The 20,095-nt window shown below is 50.8% G+C and overlaps 1 protein-coding gene across 9 annotated transcripts in view; it reads right to left on the reverse strand.

Moving 5' to 3' along the window:
- The window catches only part of IL6R (interleukin 6 receptor), a 64,351-nt gene that overhangs the window by 33,343 nt on the left and 10,913 nt on the right, over positions 1-20,095 (reverse strand). For 8 of the 9 annotated variants that reach the window (XM_024348647.3, XM_016927953.4, XM_024348646.3 and 5 more), the window contains exons 2-6: positions 6,752-7,000; positions 5,582-5,705; positions 1,483-1,664; positions 1,027-1,193; positions 74-215 (exon numbers count right to left, since the gene is read on the reverse strand). In XM_024348647.3, the coding sequence (XP_024204415.2) occupies positions 74-215; positions 1,027-1,193; positions 1,483-1,664; positions 5,582-5,705; positions 6,752-7,000 (864 nt within the window). Of the gene's footprint in view, positions 1-73; positions 216-1,026; positions 1,194-1,482; positions 1,665-5,581; positions 5,706-6,751; positions 7,001-19,458; positions 19,610-20,095 lie in introns of all 9 variants that reach the window. The other variant, XM_063813082.1, reaches the window with a different exon arrangement.

Below are 20,095 nucleotides of genomic sequence, written 5' to 3' on the forward strand. Positions count from 1 at the left end.
GTCACATAGCAATGGATACCTGATGCAATGACAGTTGAAACATCCCTTCCTTTCTCAGTGCCCACCGCAGTACCTGTCCAAGGCGTGCCCATGGCCTCCGGGCTCCACTCGCTCCACTCGCCTTGCCCGAACTCCTCCTGGGCACGAAGCTGCACCACGTGCCTCAGGCCGCTCCAGGCGTCGTGGATGACACAGTGATGCTGGAGGTCCTTGACCTGAGGGCGGGGGCACGGTGACTCTGGGGAGGGATCCAGGATGGTGCTGGGCAGGTAGCACCCCAGTGGGTTGGTGCCTTGGCCAGCCCTGTGCTTCAGCTGGCGGAGGCCTCTAGAGGCTCCCACAACCCCAGAGGCTCTGCTAGAGAGGGGGTTGCCCTCAGGGCCCATGGAAGCTGAAGCAGAAAGTCCCTGCCCCACCCACGCACTATAGAATCCTGCAAGCCACAACCCTTGACATGTCTACAGCCCAAATCTCTTCCTACATTGCTCTCCTCACAGACAAGCCTGGGAAGAGGAGACTGGCCTGGCATTATCCTTTTCATTTAATAAATGATATACCACCAAGGCTCAGAAAGCTTAAAACATTTATCCAAAGCAACGAAGGTAGCCAATTGTGAAGCAGGAACTAGAGCCTATGGTTTTCCTTTTAGTACCCTTTCTTTTTTTTTTTTTTTTGACATGGAGTCTAACTCTGTCGCCCAGGCTGGAGTGCAGTGGTGTGATCTCTGCTCACCGCAACCTCCACCTCCCGGGTTCAAGGGATTCTCCTGTCTCAGCCCCCGAATAGCTGGGATACAGGTGTGCGCCACCACACCCAGCTAATTTTTTGTAATTTCAGTAGAGACGGTATTTCACCATGTTGGCCAGGATGGTCTCGAACTCCTGATCTCAAGTGATTCGCCCACCTTGGCCTCCCAAAGGGCCGGGATTACAGGCGTGAGCCACCACGCCTGGCCTCTAGTACCCTTTCTACTACGCCTAAGCATCTAGGGGCGCCTCTCTGACCAGAAGTAAAACATAAATTTACCATCCATGTTGTGAATGTCTTTGACCGTTCAGCCCGATATCTGAGCTCAAACCGTAATCTGTAGAAAGATGAGTTCCAGGAGTGGGGGTCTTGCCAGGTGACACTGAGCCAGCGGGGGTTTCTGGCCACAGCAGTGACTGTGATGTTGGCAGGCGGATCAGGCTGCACTGTGGGAAAAGGGAGCATGACTCCTTAGCAGCACCAAATATAGTGTAGAGCAGCCCATGTAGGCTGAGATCCCAGCAGGCAGGGCCCCACCCAGCCCCGTTCACTCCCCATGCACAGCTCCACAAGGGCCTGCTTTATCATTGCCACACCTCCCGGCAAGCAACGCCCAAAAGGCACCAACTCACCAAACCCCTCAACCACCCCTTCCCTGCCACTCTGAGAAGTCGATAAGGAGTATTAAATCAAAAGAGAAGGAAACTGCTGGAGAGGGGGTTAGAGCTTACGTACAGATTCCACAACCCTGAAAGGTTTGAGTTTTGCTGAACTTGCTCCCGACACTACTGGCGACGCACATGGACACTATGTAGAAAGAGCTGTCTCCCTCCGGGACTGCCAACTGGCAGGAGAACTTCTGGGACTCCTGGGAATACTGGCACGGCTCCTGGAAGTCTTCGGCCGGACTGTTCTGACTGTTAGACACAAAACAAGGGCAGGGCTCGCCTGTCAGTTTCGCACAGACTCAAGACGGGACAGAAGGGGGAAGTGGAATCCCGGGGTTTGAATCCCAGCTCCAGACTTATAAGCCCTGTGCCTCTAAGTCTCCTTTTCTCATTTGAAAATAGGAATATTAATACTACTTACCTAGTAGGGGTTAAGTTTTTGTTTTGTTTTGTTTTTGTGATAGAGTCTCACTGTGTCGCCCAGGCTGGAGTGCAGTGGCGCAGTCTCGGCTCACTGCAACCTCCGCCTCCCTCCCAGGTTCAAGAGATTCTCCTGCCTCAGCCTCCTGAGCGTGCCCAGCAAACTTTTGTATTTTTAATAGAGATGGGGTTTCACCATGTTGCCCAGGCTGGTCTCGAACTGCTGACCTCAGGTGATCTGCCCGCCTCAGCCTCCCAAAGTGCTGGGATTACAGGCATGAACCATCACACGTGGCTGGTTCTGTTAAGACTGAGAAATAAGGCCGGGCGCGGTGGCTCACGTCTGTAATTCTAGCACTTTGGGAGGGCAACGCAGGCAGATCATGAGGTCAGGAGTTCGAGACCAGCCTAGCCAATATGGTGAAACCCTGTCTCTACTAAAAATACAAAAAATAAAATAAAAAATTAGCCTGGCGTGGTGGCGCATGCCTGTAGTCCCAGTTACTCAGGAGGCTGAAGCAGAAGAATCATTTGAACCCAGGAGGCAGATGTTGCAGTGACAGAGACTGCACTCCAGCCTGGGCGACAGAGACTCCATCTCAAAAAAAAAAAAAATTGAGCAATAAATGTAAAATCTAGAGATGAGGAAACTAGCTGGATTTACAAATATATATAAACATGTAGCCTAGCGCCTGGCACGAGGGGTGAGGGGAGCTAGGCTGGAGGGCTCAGCTAGTCACTCAGGCAATGGTAGGCTGGCCAGCTCTGGTCTCCCGCTGGGCCTGTGCTCTTGGCACTGTAGGGGATATAGAAATGAATCAAGAGAGGCCCCACCCTGCCTTCAAGGCACTAACAAAAAAGATCTGTCCTCAGATGACTAGACACCCAGCAGAAATGCCACTCCAGAGACACAGAAAGTGCTAGAGGGGTTCTGGCAGGTGAGTCCAGAAAAGAATTCTGGGTAACTGAAGACATTCGAGGTGAGTCAGCCACCATCCCACCTGGCCTGGAAACCTGAGGCTTCACCCTCTTATGACACATGTGGGCATGTGAGGCCACGTCAACCACTCACCCTCCAGCTGGGGTGACGAGTCTGCCACCTCTGACTTGGGTTCGAACCCTGGGCTCCTGCTGAAACCAGCACATGAGACAAACCCAACCTTTCCAGGCTGAGTTAAAGCCCCTTTCCTCCTTCCCCCAACACCACCCAGGCTTCCACCCAGCCACGAAGGCAGGATCACCGACTGCTTTACGTGTGTGCCCAGGTGGGGTCAGAGGGCCGGGGCTCAGTCTTGTTGGCCCGCTTCCTCCCACTGCCCCAGCACTGCTCCTGGTCCAAGGCAGAGGTTGAGCTCACCCATGCCTGTGGAAGAAGGAGGGAGCAGTGCTGCAGTTGGGCAAGGGTGTGAAAGCAGACACACAAGAGAAAAAGCAGAGCTCCCAGTAATCCCTTTCCAGGGGCCTGTCTCTTCCAGGCCCTGCAGTGGCCTGAGGTCTGGGTGGGGCCTCAGTGGGGGCTGGGGCCCCTGAGGCTCTCGAAGCCACTTCCCCTGCTCTTTCCTCACTTCAAAGGCGCCCAGTGGTCATGCTGACTCTTCAAAGCAGATGGAAGCAAAGGCACGAGGCTGCTCAGGAGGACAAGCACTGTACTCTCTCCCACTCCCGCTGTCAACATGGAAAGTATTCCAGTCAAGCCGGGCGCGGTGGCTCACGCCTGTAATCCCAGCACTTTGGGAGGCCGAGACAGGCGGATCACCCTAGGTCAGAAGTTCGAGACCAGCCCCGCTAACATGGTGAAACCTCATCTCTACTGAAAATACAAAGATTAGCCAGGCGTGGTGGTGTGCGCCTGTAATCCCAGCTACTCAGGAGGCTGAGGCAGGAGAATCGCTTGAGCCCGGGAGGCGGAGATTGCAGTGATGCGAGATCCCACCACTGCACTCCAGCCTGGGCGACAGAGCGAAACTCCATCTCAAAAAAAAAAAAAAAAAAAAAGTATTTCAGTTGAAGTGTCAGAAATGACAGAGCTTTCCACAGGCTGGCCTGGGAAGCTGCCAGCCACCGTCTCTATCCTGGCTAATCCTATCTATGGTACAAGCCTTTGAGGTACAAACAAGGTGTATCCTTCGCTGGGCTGTGAAGCTATCCAGGCTTGGGGCATGAGCTGACAGTGCTAATGGCAGCTGCATCATTCACAGATGGTAATCCGCACTTTTCATCATAGAGGACAGAACAAAAATATGACTGCCAGGCGGCCCAGTAACTCTATGGAAACAGACCCAAGTGGGAGCTGAACCACCCTGTTGAAGTCACTGCTCTGGCTTTCTGATACAGTAGTTCCTGCCTTATCTGAGGTTTTGCTTTCCAAGATTTCGGCTACCTGTGGTCAACTGCGGTCCAAAAATATTAAACGGAAAATTCCAGAAATAATCACTTCAGAAATTTTAAACTGCCCACTGTTCTGAGAAGTGTGACGAGATTTCACGCCGTCCCGCCCAGGACATGAATCATCACTTTGTTCAGCATTCCCGCGCTGTGCATGCTACCCATCACTCGTCCTGACATCCACCGCCATCATCATGGCTCGGTGACCCAGAGTCACCCAAAACAGCTGATCCTCCTTCTAACACATGGTCAGAAAGCCCTAGTAGCCTAACACTGAGTCACAATGCCTACATCATTCACCTCACTTCATCCCATCATGCAGGCATTTCACAACCTCATATCATCACAAGAAGGGTGAGTACAGTAATAAGACATTTTGAGAAACAGAGAGACCACATTCACATAACTGTTATTACAGTATATTGTTATCACTGTTCTATGCTATTTTTAGTTATTGCTAACCTCTTACTGCACCTAATCTATAAATTAAACTATCATAAGTACATATCTATAGAAAAACATACTATATATAGGGTTCAGCACCATTTGCGATTTCAGGCATCCACTAGGGGTCTTGGAATGCGACCTCCTTGCCCTGTATTCTGATGACTGACAGCTCAAACTCAATTGTAAACCTCTGGACTAGGGAGACTGTGGCTCTGGGATGGAGACCAGCAAAACTGCAGAGTCAGATTTGTTTTCAGCATCTTCCACCTCCTCTACATCCATGCCTGAACCCATCCCAGGTCTTCCCACGTTAAGCCGTCTTCCGGTGATGATGCAGAGCCCCCAGGCAGGCGTGACTTCTCCCCCCACGGCCCCAAGCTCCCTCTCCCCCACCCATCACCGCTTTATCTCTCGTGCCTTTATCATGGAAATAGCCTGATACGCCCACAAGGGCCCAGACACTGATAATGGTCTGGCTGTGCTACACCCCCTCCCAGGGACATTTGCATGTTTTTCAGAGCAACGCCCATAATCTTCGGACTTTGAATGAAATCAGACAGACTGGGATTGAATTCCCAGCAGAGCCACTTACTAGCTAAGTGAACCAAACCTGTTAATCAGTCTCTGGGCCTCAGTCTCTCCATCTGTTAAGTGAGAAAAATAACGCCCACTTCCCATAGCTGTTGTGATAACCAAGGTCAAGTGAATAGGACAAGGTTCCAAGCACAAGCACAGTGCCTAGCTCAGGGGGGGCAGTCAAATGTAAATCTCAGTTCCCTCTCATCTCCTCTTCCTCAGCCTGAAGGAATTAATTCCTAATGATAATGTTTTGAAATCACCTGAACCAGCCCCTCTCTGGGGGGCCTCGGGAAGGAGGGAGCCAACATGCACATAGCTCAGCCCAAGATACTTACAACTTCCTCACCAAGAGCACAGCCTTGGTCGTCTGGGATGGGGTGCTCCGAGGACCCCACTCACAAACAACGTTGCTGAGGGGGCTCTTCCGGAAGCAGGAGAGCTGGGGCTCCTCGGGGGGAACTGAAAGGAAAGCATTGCAGGTGTCAGCAGGCGGGCGGGGATCCTGGGGCGCACTGACCTCGCAGACAGGGCAGCCTCCCTTGAGGGGAGCACGTGGCTAGGCCCCTCGGCCCCAGCCCTGGAGCTAGTCAGGACCCTGGCCACACTCAGCCACACATGAATGGAATCGCAGCTGGGAAATTAAAGGACACCAAAGTCCTCCTTTCAGTCTGAGACACGGATCCGGGACAGGGGAAGGGAAGAACCTCAGGACCAACTTGTCTGAAGGGGAGAGAGGATGATCGAAAAAAAGGGCTTTGGAGTCACACAGACCTGGCTGTGCGGCCTTGGGCAAGTCCTAGCTGCTCTTCAGTTTCCTCATGTATAAAATAAACTGATGATAATGTAATGATGATGGAAATGATGATAAGCCTGCTTTCCCTGACAAGGCTGCTGAAGGATTACAAGAGATACAAGGAAGAAAGTGCCTTGGCATAGGGCTCGACACACAGGGCACTGGTTCCAGGAAGTCTTTATCTAGGTATGAGGGAGCTAAGAACTTGCTAATTCTAAAAAAATAAGAATAGCTAATTTGAGAGCTTAGGATGGGCTGTGCAGACTTTTTAGCAGCATATGTGTGTGATATACACACATACACACACACACATACGCAAATTCACATACACCCCCTTTGCAACAACTCTAAGGTAAGGTAATAAAATTAACCTTATTTTGCCAAAGATGAAACTGAAGGGTGGAGAAGTTAAGCTGTATGTGAAGGAGCAGGATTCAAACCCAGGCTGCCTGACTCCGGGCCCCAGGCTATTCACCAGTTCACCAAAAGTCCTAACTCCCAAAGCCAATGTTCCCCACCAGTCAGACGCTCCCACTCCCACCCAGCAGCAGTCTTTGCCAGGATCTGGATGGCAGACATTGGTGGGCCTTCCCCAAAATTCTTGCGCCAAGGAAATGGTGGGAGTTTGAAGGCTCAGACAGGGACTGTCTGGAATACACAGAGCCTCATTTCTTACGGGAACTATCTCCGGGAGCTCTGAGGCACAACTTACCATCCACCAGCAAGTGCACAGTCCCAGCTGGGCGGCCGGCCCGGTAGCATGAATAGTTTCCAGAGTCGTGGAGCTGCACCGACCTCAGCAGCAGCCTCCTTCCCATGCCAGCCCATCTGCTGGGGTGGGAGCCTGCAGCCGGCTTCCTGAGCACCCAGTGAACAGTGGCATTGTCTTCCGGCTCTACCCCCGGGCAGGTCAGAGTCACGCTGTCTCCTGGCAGACTGGTCAGCACACCTCTCGCCACCTCTGGAGGAGGGAGAAGACACTTGGTGAGCCCATAGCCACTGAAGAAGGGGGCTTCGTTCTGTTCTGAGGAAGCCACGAGAGGCCTCAGTGATAATCATGAAGTGGCCCAGGCTACCGTCACCTCTGCCTGGATTAGGGCAGCATTCTCCTGGTGACCTCCCCAACCTGGTCTTCACCATCCAGCTGCCTGGGAGAGCCTTCTGAAGCCATGATCCAGCCACCCCACTCCCTGGATTAGAAAACCCTTCAAGGGCCTGCCACCATCCACAAGATGAAGTCCAAGCTCCTCAGCGTGGCCTGCAGGGCCCTTCTGTCCTTGGAGGCCTCATCTCTCCCCACTCTTTAGAAGGTGTGGAGCCCTCCCCTCAGCTCCCCTCGCTCTCCTCCTCACACTCGTTCTTCCTACATCATCCCCACGACAACTCCTCCTATTCCAGGTCTCGGCCTAAACATCGTTTCCGGTCCCCCAGCTCCACTAGGCCCTCATTCTGCAATACGTCACCCACACGCTGCCATGTAATTACGAATTCCGTGTCTCTCTTCCCCTCAAGACTCCAAGCACCACAGGAGTAGGCATCCTGCTTTGTTCTCCGTTATATTCCAAGTGCCCGGGACGTTGCCTGGCCCATGGCAGGAGTCTGCTGAGTACTGCATGAATGTGTGAATGAATGGATGCCGTTAGGAATGAATGCCAGGCACCCAAGTGCACACGTACACAGGAGGTTTCCAAATCGCAGGGTATTCATGGCAGAATGCCCGTTATATAGTTGGTAACTGAGGCACAGAGGAATCAAGAGACTGGCCCAGATGCCCAGCTGGGGTAGGAACCAGGGCTTCTGGTTCCCTGTTCCATGCTCCCTCCAGTACCCTACGTCTACTACAGCAATGCTGTGTTTACTCTAGGGACCAAACTGGAAGGTTAAAAAACAAAATGCATTCTCTACCCCTTGAAAAAAATTGGGTGTATTCTACTACTCAAGAAAAATAAGATTAAAGATTAAAGGAACAAGTACACTTTTTTTGAGTAGCAGTTATAGAGTCATAGAATCTAAGATAAAAATTAGCCCAACCACCTTGGACTCATTTATTAACCAATCAAATTAGTCCAACCAGCTAAGGAAACAGAGGCCAGGGAACACAGCCAGTTTTCACGTAAGCACACTTGGTCCTTTGAGCCAAATGCATAACCATTTATTAGCAAGCAGTAGCAATAAATCTGGCCAAAGATTTCAGAGAGGACCAGCAGCTGCTGAGTGCCTGACCTCACCTCCTCGCCCATGCTCCTGGGACTCAGAAGCAGCACAAGGCTCTCTGCCTGGCCTGCAAATCCCTTCTTGTTTATGAGGCATTTTTATCTCATACTTGGCAGGCTGTCCTTCCTTTCACCCCATCCAAGGTGGCTGTCAGAGGAGGGAGTAAGGATCAGTGACTCCCAGGCAGATAACACCCCTAAAGCTGGTGAGGTTGGAGTCCACACTGGCTACTGGCCACAGTCCAGGGACAGAGACATAGACATCAAAGGGGCGGAGACAGCTCTGCCTGGCATTGGGCCCTGTCTAGCTATACAGATACCCTTCACACTTCCCTCTCACTTTAACACCTAGAGCCAGAGTCCTCCTCCCTGGCACCCTCTACCTCGAGGCTGGCAGAAAAGGGACAGATATAAGGCCATCATGGCAGCCAGTCATCTAAGGTTTTCTCTGGTCACCAACAGACCTTGGGTAAGAAAGCTGGTTGAATTGTCACCGTGCAGCCAGGCGAGTTTGGGCAGGTTCCTGAGACACCTATGGCCTTACTTTCTCCCACGGTGGGCAAGTCCTGTGTTTGATAAACATTTGAGGAGGCTGCAGCAGCCAGGCACTGGCAAGGAAGACACAATCAGGCATCCCAGAGACCTGCCCTTGAGAAACGGGAGACACATTCACTGCTGCAAGGCCAGGACACAGCACACAGTACTGTCCTGGTCCTCAGCAAAATCTGAGTCCCAGCTGGGCCTCACACCTGTAATCCCAGCGCTTTGGGAGGCCGAGGCGAGACGGATCACAAGTCAAGAGATCGAGACCATCCTGGCCAACATGGTGAAACCCTGTCTCTACTAAAAATACAAAAAATTTGCTGGGCGTGGTGGCAGGCTCCTGTAATCCCAGCTACTTGGGAGGCTGAGGCAGGAGAATTGCTTGAACCAGGGAGGCGGAGCTTGCAGTGAGCCGAGATCACGCCACTGCACTCCAGCCTGGGCAAAAAGAGCGAAGCTCCGTCTCAAAAAAAAAAAAAAAAAATTCTGAGTCCCTAGAAGGTGAAGTCCACTGAGGGCAATAAGGGGTGGACTGCTACTGCCCAGAGGGCTTGAAAGGGTTATAAAAAGCCACAACTACAGTATAGCTTTCACACAGAATCTTCAACAATATATTTTTAGCATTGCGAACATTGTTTTTAATGTATTACATAATACTGAATACATGCAAATTCATATATATAATGTATGTAAAAGCTACATACATAAAAGTTAATTTATGAAGCATAAAATACCCAGGAAAGCCCACCAACCTAACTTTCACTACCCATGCATCCCTACATTTTTCTTAACTTTGCTTCATTTTTGAGCTTCATATAAATGGTTTGAATATAGTCTTCTGCTGTGATATGCTTTTCTCTTTTCTTTCTTTTTTTTTTTTTTGAGACAGAATCTCGCTCTATCACCCAGGCTGGAGTGCAATGGCGCGATCTCGGCTCACTGCGTCCTCAACCTCCCGGGTTCAAGCAATTCTCCTGTCTCAGCCTCCCGAGTAGTTGGGACTACAGGCACACACCACCATGCCCGGCTAATTTTTTCCTTTTTTTGTATTTTTAGTAGAGATGGGGTTTCACCATATTAGTCAGGCTGGTCTTGAACTCCTGACCTCAGGTGATCCACCCGCCTCGGCCTCCCAACGTGCTGGGATTACAGGCGTGAGCCACCACGCCCAGCTGGTGCTTTTCTCGAACTTCCTTTGTGTGTATATGTGTGTGTGTGTGTGTGTGTGTGTGTGTGTGTGTGTCTGATACAGGGTCTCAGTCTGCTGCCCAGGCTGGAGTGCAGTGGCACAATCATAGCTTTTTGCAACCTCAAACTCCTGGGCTCAAGCGATCCTCCCACCTTAGCCTCCTGAGTAACTGGGAGGTGCACACCACCATGCCCGGCTAATTTTTTAATTTTTACTAGAGACAAGTTCTCAATATATTGCCCAGGCTGGTCTTCAACTCCCGGCCTCAAGCCATCCTCCTGCCTTAGCCTCCCAAAGTGCTGAGATTACAGGCAAGAGGCTCTGTGCCCGGCTGCTTTTTTTTTTTTTTTTCTTTTTCTTGGGACAGGGTCTCACTCTGTCACTCAGGCTGAAGTACAGTGGCACAATCATGGTTCACTGCAACTTCTAATTCCTGGGCTCAACTGATCCTCCCACCGCAGCTTCCCAAGTAGCTGAGACTACAGGTACATGCTACCATGACTGGCTGTATATTTTTTTTTTTTGAGAGATGAGGTTTCACTATATTGCCCAGGCTGGTCTCAAACTCTTGGCCTCAAGCAATCCTCCTACCTGGGCCTCCAAAATGTTGGGATTAGAGGGATGACCACCTGGCCCGGCCTCATTTATATGTTTCTCTGATTCACTGACACGTAGTTCATTCAGTCTCACTGCTATGTAATATTTCGTTGTGTGACCCTATGATTCTCTCACTGAGGGAGGTTTGCGGTCATTCCCATTGTTTTGCCATATCAAAGAGGGTGGCTATCAACTTTCTCATGACTCAGTGCACTTGCCCAAGAACTTCCCTAAGAGTGAAACTGCTGGTGTTGGCGTGTGTGACCCGTGTCCTTTTCCTTCACTAAGGGAGGAGACCACCCCTCATATTGTCTTATGCCCAATTTCTGCCTCCAAAGAAAGAAGTAGTAAAAACTAAAAGGCAGAAATGAAATCCACAAGCAGACAGCCCGGCGCCACACCCCGGGCCTGATAGTTAAAGATCGACCCCTGACCTAATCGGTTATGTTATCTATAGATTATAGACATTGCATAGAAAAGCACTGTGAAAATCCCTGTCCTGTTCTATTCCATTCTAATTACCGGTGCATGCAGCCCCCAGTCACATACCCCCTGCTTGCTCAATCAATCACAACCCTCTCATGCGGACCCCTTTGGAGTTGTGAGCCCTTAAAAGGGACAGGAATTGCTCACTCGGGGAACTCGGTTGTTGGAGACATGAGTCTTGCCGAAGCTCCCGGCCGAATGAAGCCCTTCCTTCTTTAACTCGGTGTCTGAGGGGTTTTGTCTGTGGCTTGTCCTGCTACATCACAACTGAACACATGGTCCAGTGCGTTGAACTCCAATGAGCACCTGATGGAGGCAGCAGTTTACCACATCCAGTCCACATCTTGAAGTCCATCAGTGCCTGAATGCGGTTACATATGGAAGATGCAACGACACTTCTAATCAGTGCATCAATATTTCCACTTTTCCATTTTCCACTGGATAAAGCAGCTGTCAAGATAAAACCTAACATGGACTTCAAGTTCCTGCACAAATGACAAACTTGTAGGAGCAAAGATGGAAACAGTGCCCAAAGAGAACTGCTCCCAGTGCAATGCTTGCAATATCCCTTCCTCAGCTGATTCACTGATTAGCAGAAATCAGAATTCACATGGCATGCAACAGACACAAGTGCAGGATGCATGAAGGTCTAAGGTAGGGGTCAAGGACCACTGCAGCTCATCCAATCACTGGCACTTTTCACATGGCACAGTCCTCAACTATATAAAGGTCCCTTCCCCGACCACGGTGACAACACTGGAAGCTCCTGGTCGTCACTCATCAGAGAACTTAGTAGGTGCTTCATGCATGTTTGTTGAATATAGGGCATGTTAGGGGTGCCCACAGGGACAGGGTCTCGGCACCAAAAACTCCCAGGCGCACAGTTTGCAGGTGAAGGGGTCTAAGTGGTGCCCTCTGGTGTTGTGTGATGGGCAGGCCCCAGGTTGGGGGGCAGAGGAGCCCGCTGAGGCAAGAAATAGACTCCTGGAGCCAGAGGAAGCTCTCTTTTCTGCTTCTGCCTTTGCCAAATCCAGTAAATGTCTTTCTGGTCATTTCCCCTACCCCAGTTCAGCGGGAAGCTCTTGCCATGTTTAGCGGCCAGCCTGAACAATAGCAGGGGCTGTTCTGCTCCTGCACTCACTAACAATGGCCAAAGTATCTGAGCAGCTCAGAGAAATACCAAATAAAAATACTTTTTTTTCCCTCTTCCACAAAAGCAGAGCTGCAGGGAGCAACATAATGGCCACTTCCTCTGCCAAGGAACTTGAGTAATGGCTTTCTGAATCTTTAAAACTGAGTCACTATTTTTTAAAACAGGGAATGATTAATTATAAACCACCCATTGGCAAGTATTGCCTGTCACAGCCCTGCTTCAAAATATATTTCCTCTAGAACCTGCGAACAACACTGTGTTAACTACGCTTTTAAAAGCACTGTATGCAGAATGATCAAAGAAATACTCATAAAGACTATAAGAAAACATACTTGCTAAAGTCAGAGTGGGCAGCACCGCCCCTTCCCTCCCACCCACTCAGCCCTCTGCCTCCTGACCCAAATCTCTGACTCAGTACCCCTGACAGCCGGGTGGCAGTGGGGAAGCCTCATGGGTGACTCTCAGAACAAGTAACATTCATAGAAGTGTCCTCTCCCTACCTCTGCCCTCCTCTCCAAATGATGGTGTTAGAGGTGATTTCTTTCTCTTCCCTGCGTCTTTCTGTAGTTTTTGAATTTTCTATAAGTTGCCTATATTGCTCTTATAATGAATACATATATATATATTTAATTAAACAAGCTACATAGCCTGGGTCTGTGTGAGTTAGGATTTCTAGGAAGGAGGGAGAGGTCACGGCAGAGCGCAGTGGGCACTGAGGGATGTCGGGGGATGAGGGTGGATTTTTCAATACAAGCAGCTTCCGAGCACCTTCAGGCCAAACAGTGCCACTTTGCCCTTGCACTGCTGAGTTCTCTCACTGTCACTGTCACTGAATTCTGCACCCATAGCCCAGCCCTCCCCTGTAGGCCTGATTCCCTGATGGACATAAGACACCATCCCTGGGCTCAGCCTTGATTCCTCCCATCTGTCTGTTTTTCTGTTCCCTGGGAATCTGCTGGAGCCCTCCCTAAGTAGGCCCTACCAAAGAGAAGGGCCAAAAGGAAGAGACACGATGAGGAACCAGGTGAGGAGGGGGCTCCTGAGAGCAGTCCTTCCTGGTCCTGGGAGATATGCCCAGTCATTCTCATGCTCCCACCCCGGCCTGACACAGGCCTTGCATAGTAGGCCCTAGGAGACGGGGCACGCGGGGGCGAAGGCGTGGCTGGTGCACACACTGAAATTTAGCAAAGAGCACACAATCAACGGAGCATTTGTCCATGAGCAATTGCTCAGCATTTAGAGCCAGGATTGCAAGCCTATGCCTGTCCCTTCTTCAAGAATTCAATAATTTTTGTGCACCCATGATGTGCAAGTTCAGAAGTTCCTAATCCAGGAAAAAAAACTCCATATTGAAGTTACTGAGCATCTACAATGCACTGGCACTCCTTCCTATCATTTCCATATCGTAATCTTCTTTAAACCCCACAAAGCCCTAGAACTTAAAACTATCTGTAATACAGGCCAACCTGATATAAATGTCTCCAACATACTGAGGGAACTAAGAAGAGGGATCAATTATTCTAAAGGGGGAAGAGAGATTTTATTGGGGCCTTGATAAATGAGTGGGGGTTTGATAAGTGGAGCCACAGGGAGTTACATTCCATAAAGAGAGAACAGTATATGCAAAGCATTAAGAACTGAGTCACCAGGCGCTGTGGCTCACGCCTGTAATCCCAGCACTGTGGGAGGCCGAGGCGGGCAGATCACCTGAGGTCAGGAGTTTGAGAGCAGCCTGACCAACATGGAGAAACCCCATACTAAAAATACAAAATTAGCCGGGCGTGGTGGCACACACCTGTAATCCCAGCTACTCAGGAGGCTGAGGCAGGAGAATCACTTGAACCCAGGAGGCAGAGATTGCAGTGAACTGAGATTGCACCATTGCACTCCAGCCTGGGCCACAAAAGTGAAACTCTATCTCCAAAATAATAATAATAATAATTAAAAAAAAAAAAAAGAATTGAGAGTCACCAGGCATCGTGGCTTACGCCTGTCATCCCAGCACATTGGGAGGCTGAGATGGGAGGATCGTTTGCGCCCAGGAGGCTGAGACCAGCCTGGGCAACATGGCAAAACTCCATCTCTACCAAAAAACTCTAAAATTAGCTGGGCATGGTGACACATGTCTGCGGTCCCAGCTATCTGGGAGGCTGTGGCAGAAGGATCACTTGAGCCCAGGAGGTCAAGGCCGAAGTGAGCTGTGATTGTGCCACTGCACTCCAGCCTGGGACCCAGAGCAAGACTGTGTCTCAAAAAAACAAAAAACAGTGAGAGTTCTGGGGAGGGCTGGTGTCTGGAGTATCTGAAATGCAGTAAGGAGGGAAGGAAGACCTACAGGGGAACATGGAGGGTGTGAGCACCCTCAAAGAGATCAGGCCTGACTCCACAGGCAGGGGGACTTTTGGTTCCTCTGTGGCCCCTTCTGAAATGCTATGCCTTTGCAACCCAAGAGCCTGGGTTAGGTTGGAGGCCATCCTGTGCTGCCAGCTGGCCTGGGCAGTGGGGACCCATGTCCCTGCTCAGAAACCCAGGCGGTGGGGTGGGATTGGCAGGCATGAGCCAAGCCTGTCAAAAGTATGTGCAGGCTCAATGGCTTCCCCACCTCTCCCCGCTGCCCCACCAACCTCCAGGACAGGAGCATTCCATTGCTTCTTGTTTCTGTTCTCTTCCAATCTCCCTGAGAAAAAACCGACTGTCCCCTGCCCCTCCTTGGCTCCTGTGCATCATGAAGCAGCGCAGAGGCAGGAGGGAGGAAGAGCACCCAAGGACTGCGCCAAGGCCAGGGTCACATACAGGGAGGGAGCAGCTTCAGCCCAGGCTAAGAAGGAATGGGATTCTGCAGAGAGGACAAGGAAGCACCTCACCTGGGACTAAGATCACAAAAGGAGGCAGTATTGCCTCCCGAAAACAAACCCCCAAGCTCCTCCTCAACAGTCAGTGTTGGTGTCTGGTCTGGTCTGGTCAGTTTAATCACTGACTATTAATTGTGTGGGGTTGGGCTGACACAAACGTACAGTCTGCCTTGATTTGTTCTTTAATATAAAGTACATCTCAGTAGGGTGCAGTGGCTCACGCCTGTAATCTCAGCACTTTGGGAGGCCGAGACGGGTGGATCACTTGAGGTCAGGAGTTCGAGACCAGCCTGGCCAACATGGTGAAACCCTGTCTCTACTAAAAATACAAAAATTAGCCAGGCTTGGTGGTGTGTGCCTGTAATCCCAGCTACTCAGGAGGCTGAGGCATGAGAATCGCTTGAATCCGGGAGGCAGAGGCTGCAGTGAGTCGAAGGCTGCAGTGAGCTGAGATTGCACCACTGCACTCCAGCCTGGGCGAGACTCCTTCTTGAAAATAAATAAATAAATAAATAAATAAATAAATAAATAAATAAATTAAATAAAATAAAATAAAGTACATCTCCACAAGCAGGAGGCCCCTTGGTGTAGAGGAAACAGCTCTGTGCTGTCAGGTGACCTGAGTTCTATTCCTGGTCTTGTGATGACTCACAGGCAGCCATGGGCACGTCACCGCCCCTGGCAGAGCCCACTGGCCTTCTCTGTGAAATGAGGATTCAGACTGTGACCTGTAGATCCCCCACAGGCCCCCACTCCTGCGGTCTAGCATCCCATGGCGCCCCATCATTAGCTCTCAGAGGGCAGGAAGCAAACAATACTCAGCTTGAAAACACATAATGAATCTATGGATTTATTATTTTAATAGTTGATGGCTTTGGGAGAAGGATGATGACCAGATCATCCCAGTGCCCTCAGAAAAATGCTTCTTTCTCCCTGGAGAGCTCTAGGGGAGGGAAAATTCCCACAACCTCCCTTGCCTCCCATTCCTCAAGGGAAAGAGAGTTTAGGTCCTAGTAACTCCCAACAAGCAAGCCCATATCTCCCTGCCCCGGTGGCCTAGGAATCCCCCTCCCAGGGACACTGGGACCCCCACCATGGCCCAGACACCCTTTGGTCTGGGGACCCTGCAGCACAGCTCTGGGAAAGTGGGGTTCCTCCCCAGTTGGGACCTAAGTTTGGGTGCCAGGAATCCAAACAGCTTTGTTGTTTTTCTACTTTTTCCCCCTCTTCAAGTAAACTTGCAAATGTCAATAACCAGAGAAAAACACGCACACGGAGACACATATTTCTCAACTCTCTTGCAGCTTGCCGCAGCTCTTGCCAGCAAAAACAAGTTCAGCTTCCTGGCCCCGTTTATGTAAGCGGTGAACCAGCTGCCTGGCCTGCCACCGAGGACACAGGCTTGGCTCGTGCCTGCTAATCCCATCCCAACACCCCAGTTTCTGAGCAGAGACGCAGGTCCCCGCTGCCCAGGCCAGCTGGCAGCACAGGAGGCCCCCAGCCTAACCCAGCTTCTTGGGTTGCAAAGGCATAGGATTTCAGAAGGGGCTACAGAGGAAACAAAGGCCCCCTGTCAGCAATAATGGTCTTGATCTAAAAGTAGGTGGGTGCTGAGAAGCCTCCAGGAGAAGCCTGTGGACACCTTGTGTCCACATGGAAACAAGTATAGAATTTGGTCCCACGAGAGCTAGGACAAGTCCCAGTGCTCTTGGTCACCTGTTCTTGCATTCTCCATCTTTGGACTGAGACTGGCTCCTGGCTTTGATGTGATAATAACCATAACAATCATTAGCAACTGGGACACTTACCCTGCGCCCTGGGCTTTCCCTAAGAGCACACTACTCACAAAAAGTCTGCCAGGGAGGAAGTCTTGTCCCCATTTCATTGTTGAGGCAACAAGAGATCAGAGAAGTTAGGGAACTTGCCCAAATTCACACAGCTCATGCATGAGGGAATCCATGCTGGACCCAGATGAGCCTGGCCAAAGCCTCTCTCTACTTGGCCCAGGTACCTCTCCATGCTCCACCCCCAGCTCCCTTCTCTGGGCTCCCCACCACCCTCTCTCTCCCCCTCTCCCAATTTCCTCTCCTCTTCCCTGCTCTTCTCACATCTTTCCACCCTTCAGAGGCCCAGGGAAGGGAATGCTGAGGCTTGAGGGGTGTGCACAAGGCGGGGGTCAGCGCCATCACTGCAGCTGCCAACCTAATGGGGCACTGGGGACTCTCAGGAGCCAGGAGTCGTGCCCTTGGCCTTTCTCTCCCTTCCCCCACAGCCGCAGCGTGTATAGGATGAGTTAGAGCCTAAAACTGCCTCCCCTTGGACTCCAAATCTCGCTTCCTCCCCAAGTTACCCCACCATCTGGGCCCATTCATTTCTCCTTAACATTTCAGAGGGCACCCTCGGCCACTGTCCAGGAAGAGGCAAGGCCGCAGGCTATGGCAAGTCAAGGCTCCCAGGTTCTAATGGGAGGCCCAGCAACCTTCTCTGACTCAGCTCCCAGCCCCACCTGTCCGCAACCCCCTCTTCTCAGATGACTAGCTTTGGCTGGCAGGCCCCTGCTCCCTCCTCCCCCACATATGTATTTGTACTTCTTGTACCTGCTTGTATTTGTCTGAGTCAGTATTTACCTTGGCCTTGCCTTCCTCCCATCCACACGATGGACTGTACACTGCTGGAGAGAGGGTCTGGGAGGGAGGCTCCTTTGGACCCATAAACAGGTAATGCTCAATGCTGACTCAGAGACCCACGTGCGCGTGTGACCAACTCAGGAGATAAAACATCTAATCCTCCCCTGGCAGCATCAGAGATAACCACCTGGCTCCAGTCCAAGAAGGTACAACCTGGGTCAACTCTCAGAGATTATAAACTAATTAGAGGAAAAGATATCTAAGGCCATGTGCGGCAGCTCACGCCTGTAATCTCAGCACTTTGGGAGGCTGAGGCTGGCGGATCACCTGAGATCAGGAGTTCAAGACCAGCCTAGCCAACACGGTGAAACCCCATCCATACCAAAAAATACAAAAATTAGGCCGGGTGAAGTGGCTCACGCCTGTAATCCCAGCACTTTGGGAGACAGAGAAGGTTGGATCACAAGGTCAGGAGTTTGAGATCAGCTTGGCCAACATGGTGAAATCCTGTCTCTACTAAAAATACAAAAATTAGCCGGGTATGGTGGCGGGTGCCTGTAATCCCAGCTACTTGGGAGGCTGAGGCAGGAGAATCGCTTGAAACCAGAAGGTTGCAGTGAGCTGAGATCATGCCACTGCACTCCAGCCGGGGCAACAAGAGTGAAACTCCATCTCAAAAAAAAAAAAAATTAGCTGGGCATAGTGGTGCATGCCTGTAATCCCAGCTACTCGGGAGGCTGAGGTAGGAGAATCACTTGAACCCCGGAGATGGAGTTTGCAGTGAGCCGAGATCGCACCACTGCACTCCACCCTGGGCGACCCTGTCTCAAAAAAGGAAAGGATATCTAAGGAGGGCAAACAATCCACTCCCTGGCCCAAACCTAACCCCAGGAGCAGATAGAGAAATAAAGAGATTAAAAGCAGGACGCAGCAGGGCCTTAGAAGAAAGCCATTGGTACCTGCAGATGGATACACCCAGTATTTTGGTCCTGAAAGGGACAGTGAGGAGAAGCTACAGCCAGTGTGTAGGGTGCTGAGATAAGGAGCGCTGTTTTAAGGCTATACAGGACTCTTAAGGACGACTCAGGCCAACCTGCTCATTTTGGTGGATGAGGAGAACCAGGGCCCAGAAGTCACACAGCAGTGCATGGTGTCAAGACTGGAGCTGGGCTCTGGGACTCTCGGTCCAGGCTTAACACGCAGCCCTCTGCCTTCCCAGAAGCATGGCCTAGGGGTCTTGTCTTTTATCTCTGAGCACAGTCTCAGAGTATAACAAGGAGGCTGGCCCTCAGTCAGATTTTTTTTATGTGCTTCTGGAAGGTGGCAGGAGGGCAGGGAGAGGGAGGGACCTGATGTACGCACCCCCATTCCATATCTACAGACCCCCCAGCTTCCCTTCCCTGACCCCCTTAGCTATGAGGCAGCAAAGCTGAAGATTTAAGAAGTCACGTGGAGGTGTGGATGGAGCAGCTGGGAGGGATAAGGGGAGGTTTGAGGGGTGTGCACAGGGGGATTTCAGGGCTCCCCTGAGGATGCTTCTGTTCAGTTCTTATTCTGAGTGGCGGTTCCATGCACGTGTTCAGTTTGTAAAGACTCACCCAGTGTGAGACCTATGCTGACCACACTCTTTTGTAGGTGTGTCACTCTGCCATAACACTTTTTCATACAGGCCCCAAAGTCCCCACTCTTGCATTCCAATCACTGCTGAGCCATCCCCACCCCCTCTGCTCCCCCATGTGCCATGAGCTTGGGTACATACATGCATGCACACACTGGTCCAGCTCACTCCACATCACCATCAAGGAAGCAGTTCCAGTGGAAGTGTCCTGGGCACATCTCCCCTCAGTGAGACCTGAATGTTGGGCTCTCCTGCCCCAGCTCCTCCTCCCTCATCATAAGCCCCATCAGGCCTACCAAGAGATAGGAAGACTCGGCATTAAAAATATATCAGTGTTCCCTAATTAATCTCTAAAGTTTACTTGGCCAGGTGCAGTGGCTCATGCCTGTAATGCCAACACTTTGGGAGGCTGAGGCGGGAGGATCTCTTGAGACCAGGAGCTCAAGACCAGCCTAGGCAACATAGCAAAACTCCATCTCTACAAAAAAAAAAAAAAAAAAAAAATTTAATTAGCCAGTCATGGTGTCATGCACCTGTGGTCCTGGCTACTCAGAAAGCCAAGGCAAGAGGATTGCGTGAGTCCAGGAGTTCAAGGTTGCAGTGAGCTATGATCGAGACACTGCACTCCAGCCTTGGCAACAGAGTGAGACCCTTCCTCTAAAAAAATAGGAAGGAAAAAATAAAACTACATAATTAAAACAGTGCGATACTGGCACATGGATAGGGAGACCAAATTATGGAAGAGACTAGAAAGTTTAGAACTAATAAAAATAAAAAA

Source organism: Pan troglodytes, chromosome 1, assembly GCF_028858775.2.
Source record: "Pan troglodytes isolate AG18354 chromosome 1, NHGRI_mPanTro3-v2.0_pri, whole genome shotgun sequence".
In the NCBI taxonomy this organism is placed as follows: domain Eukaryota; kingdom Metazoa; phylum Chordata; class Mammalia; order Primates; family Hominidae; genus Pan; species Pan troglodytes.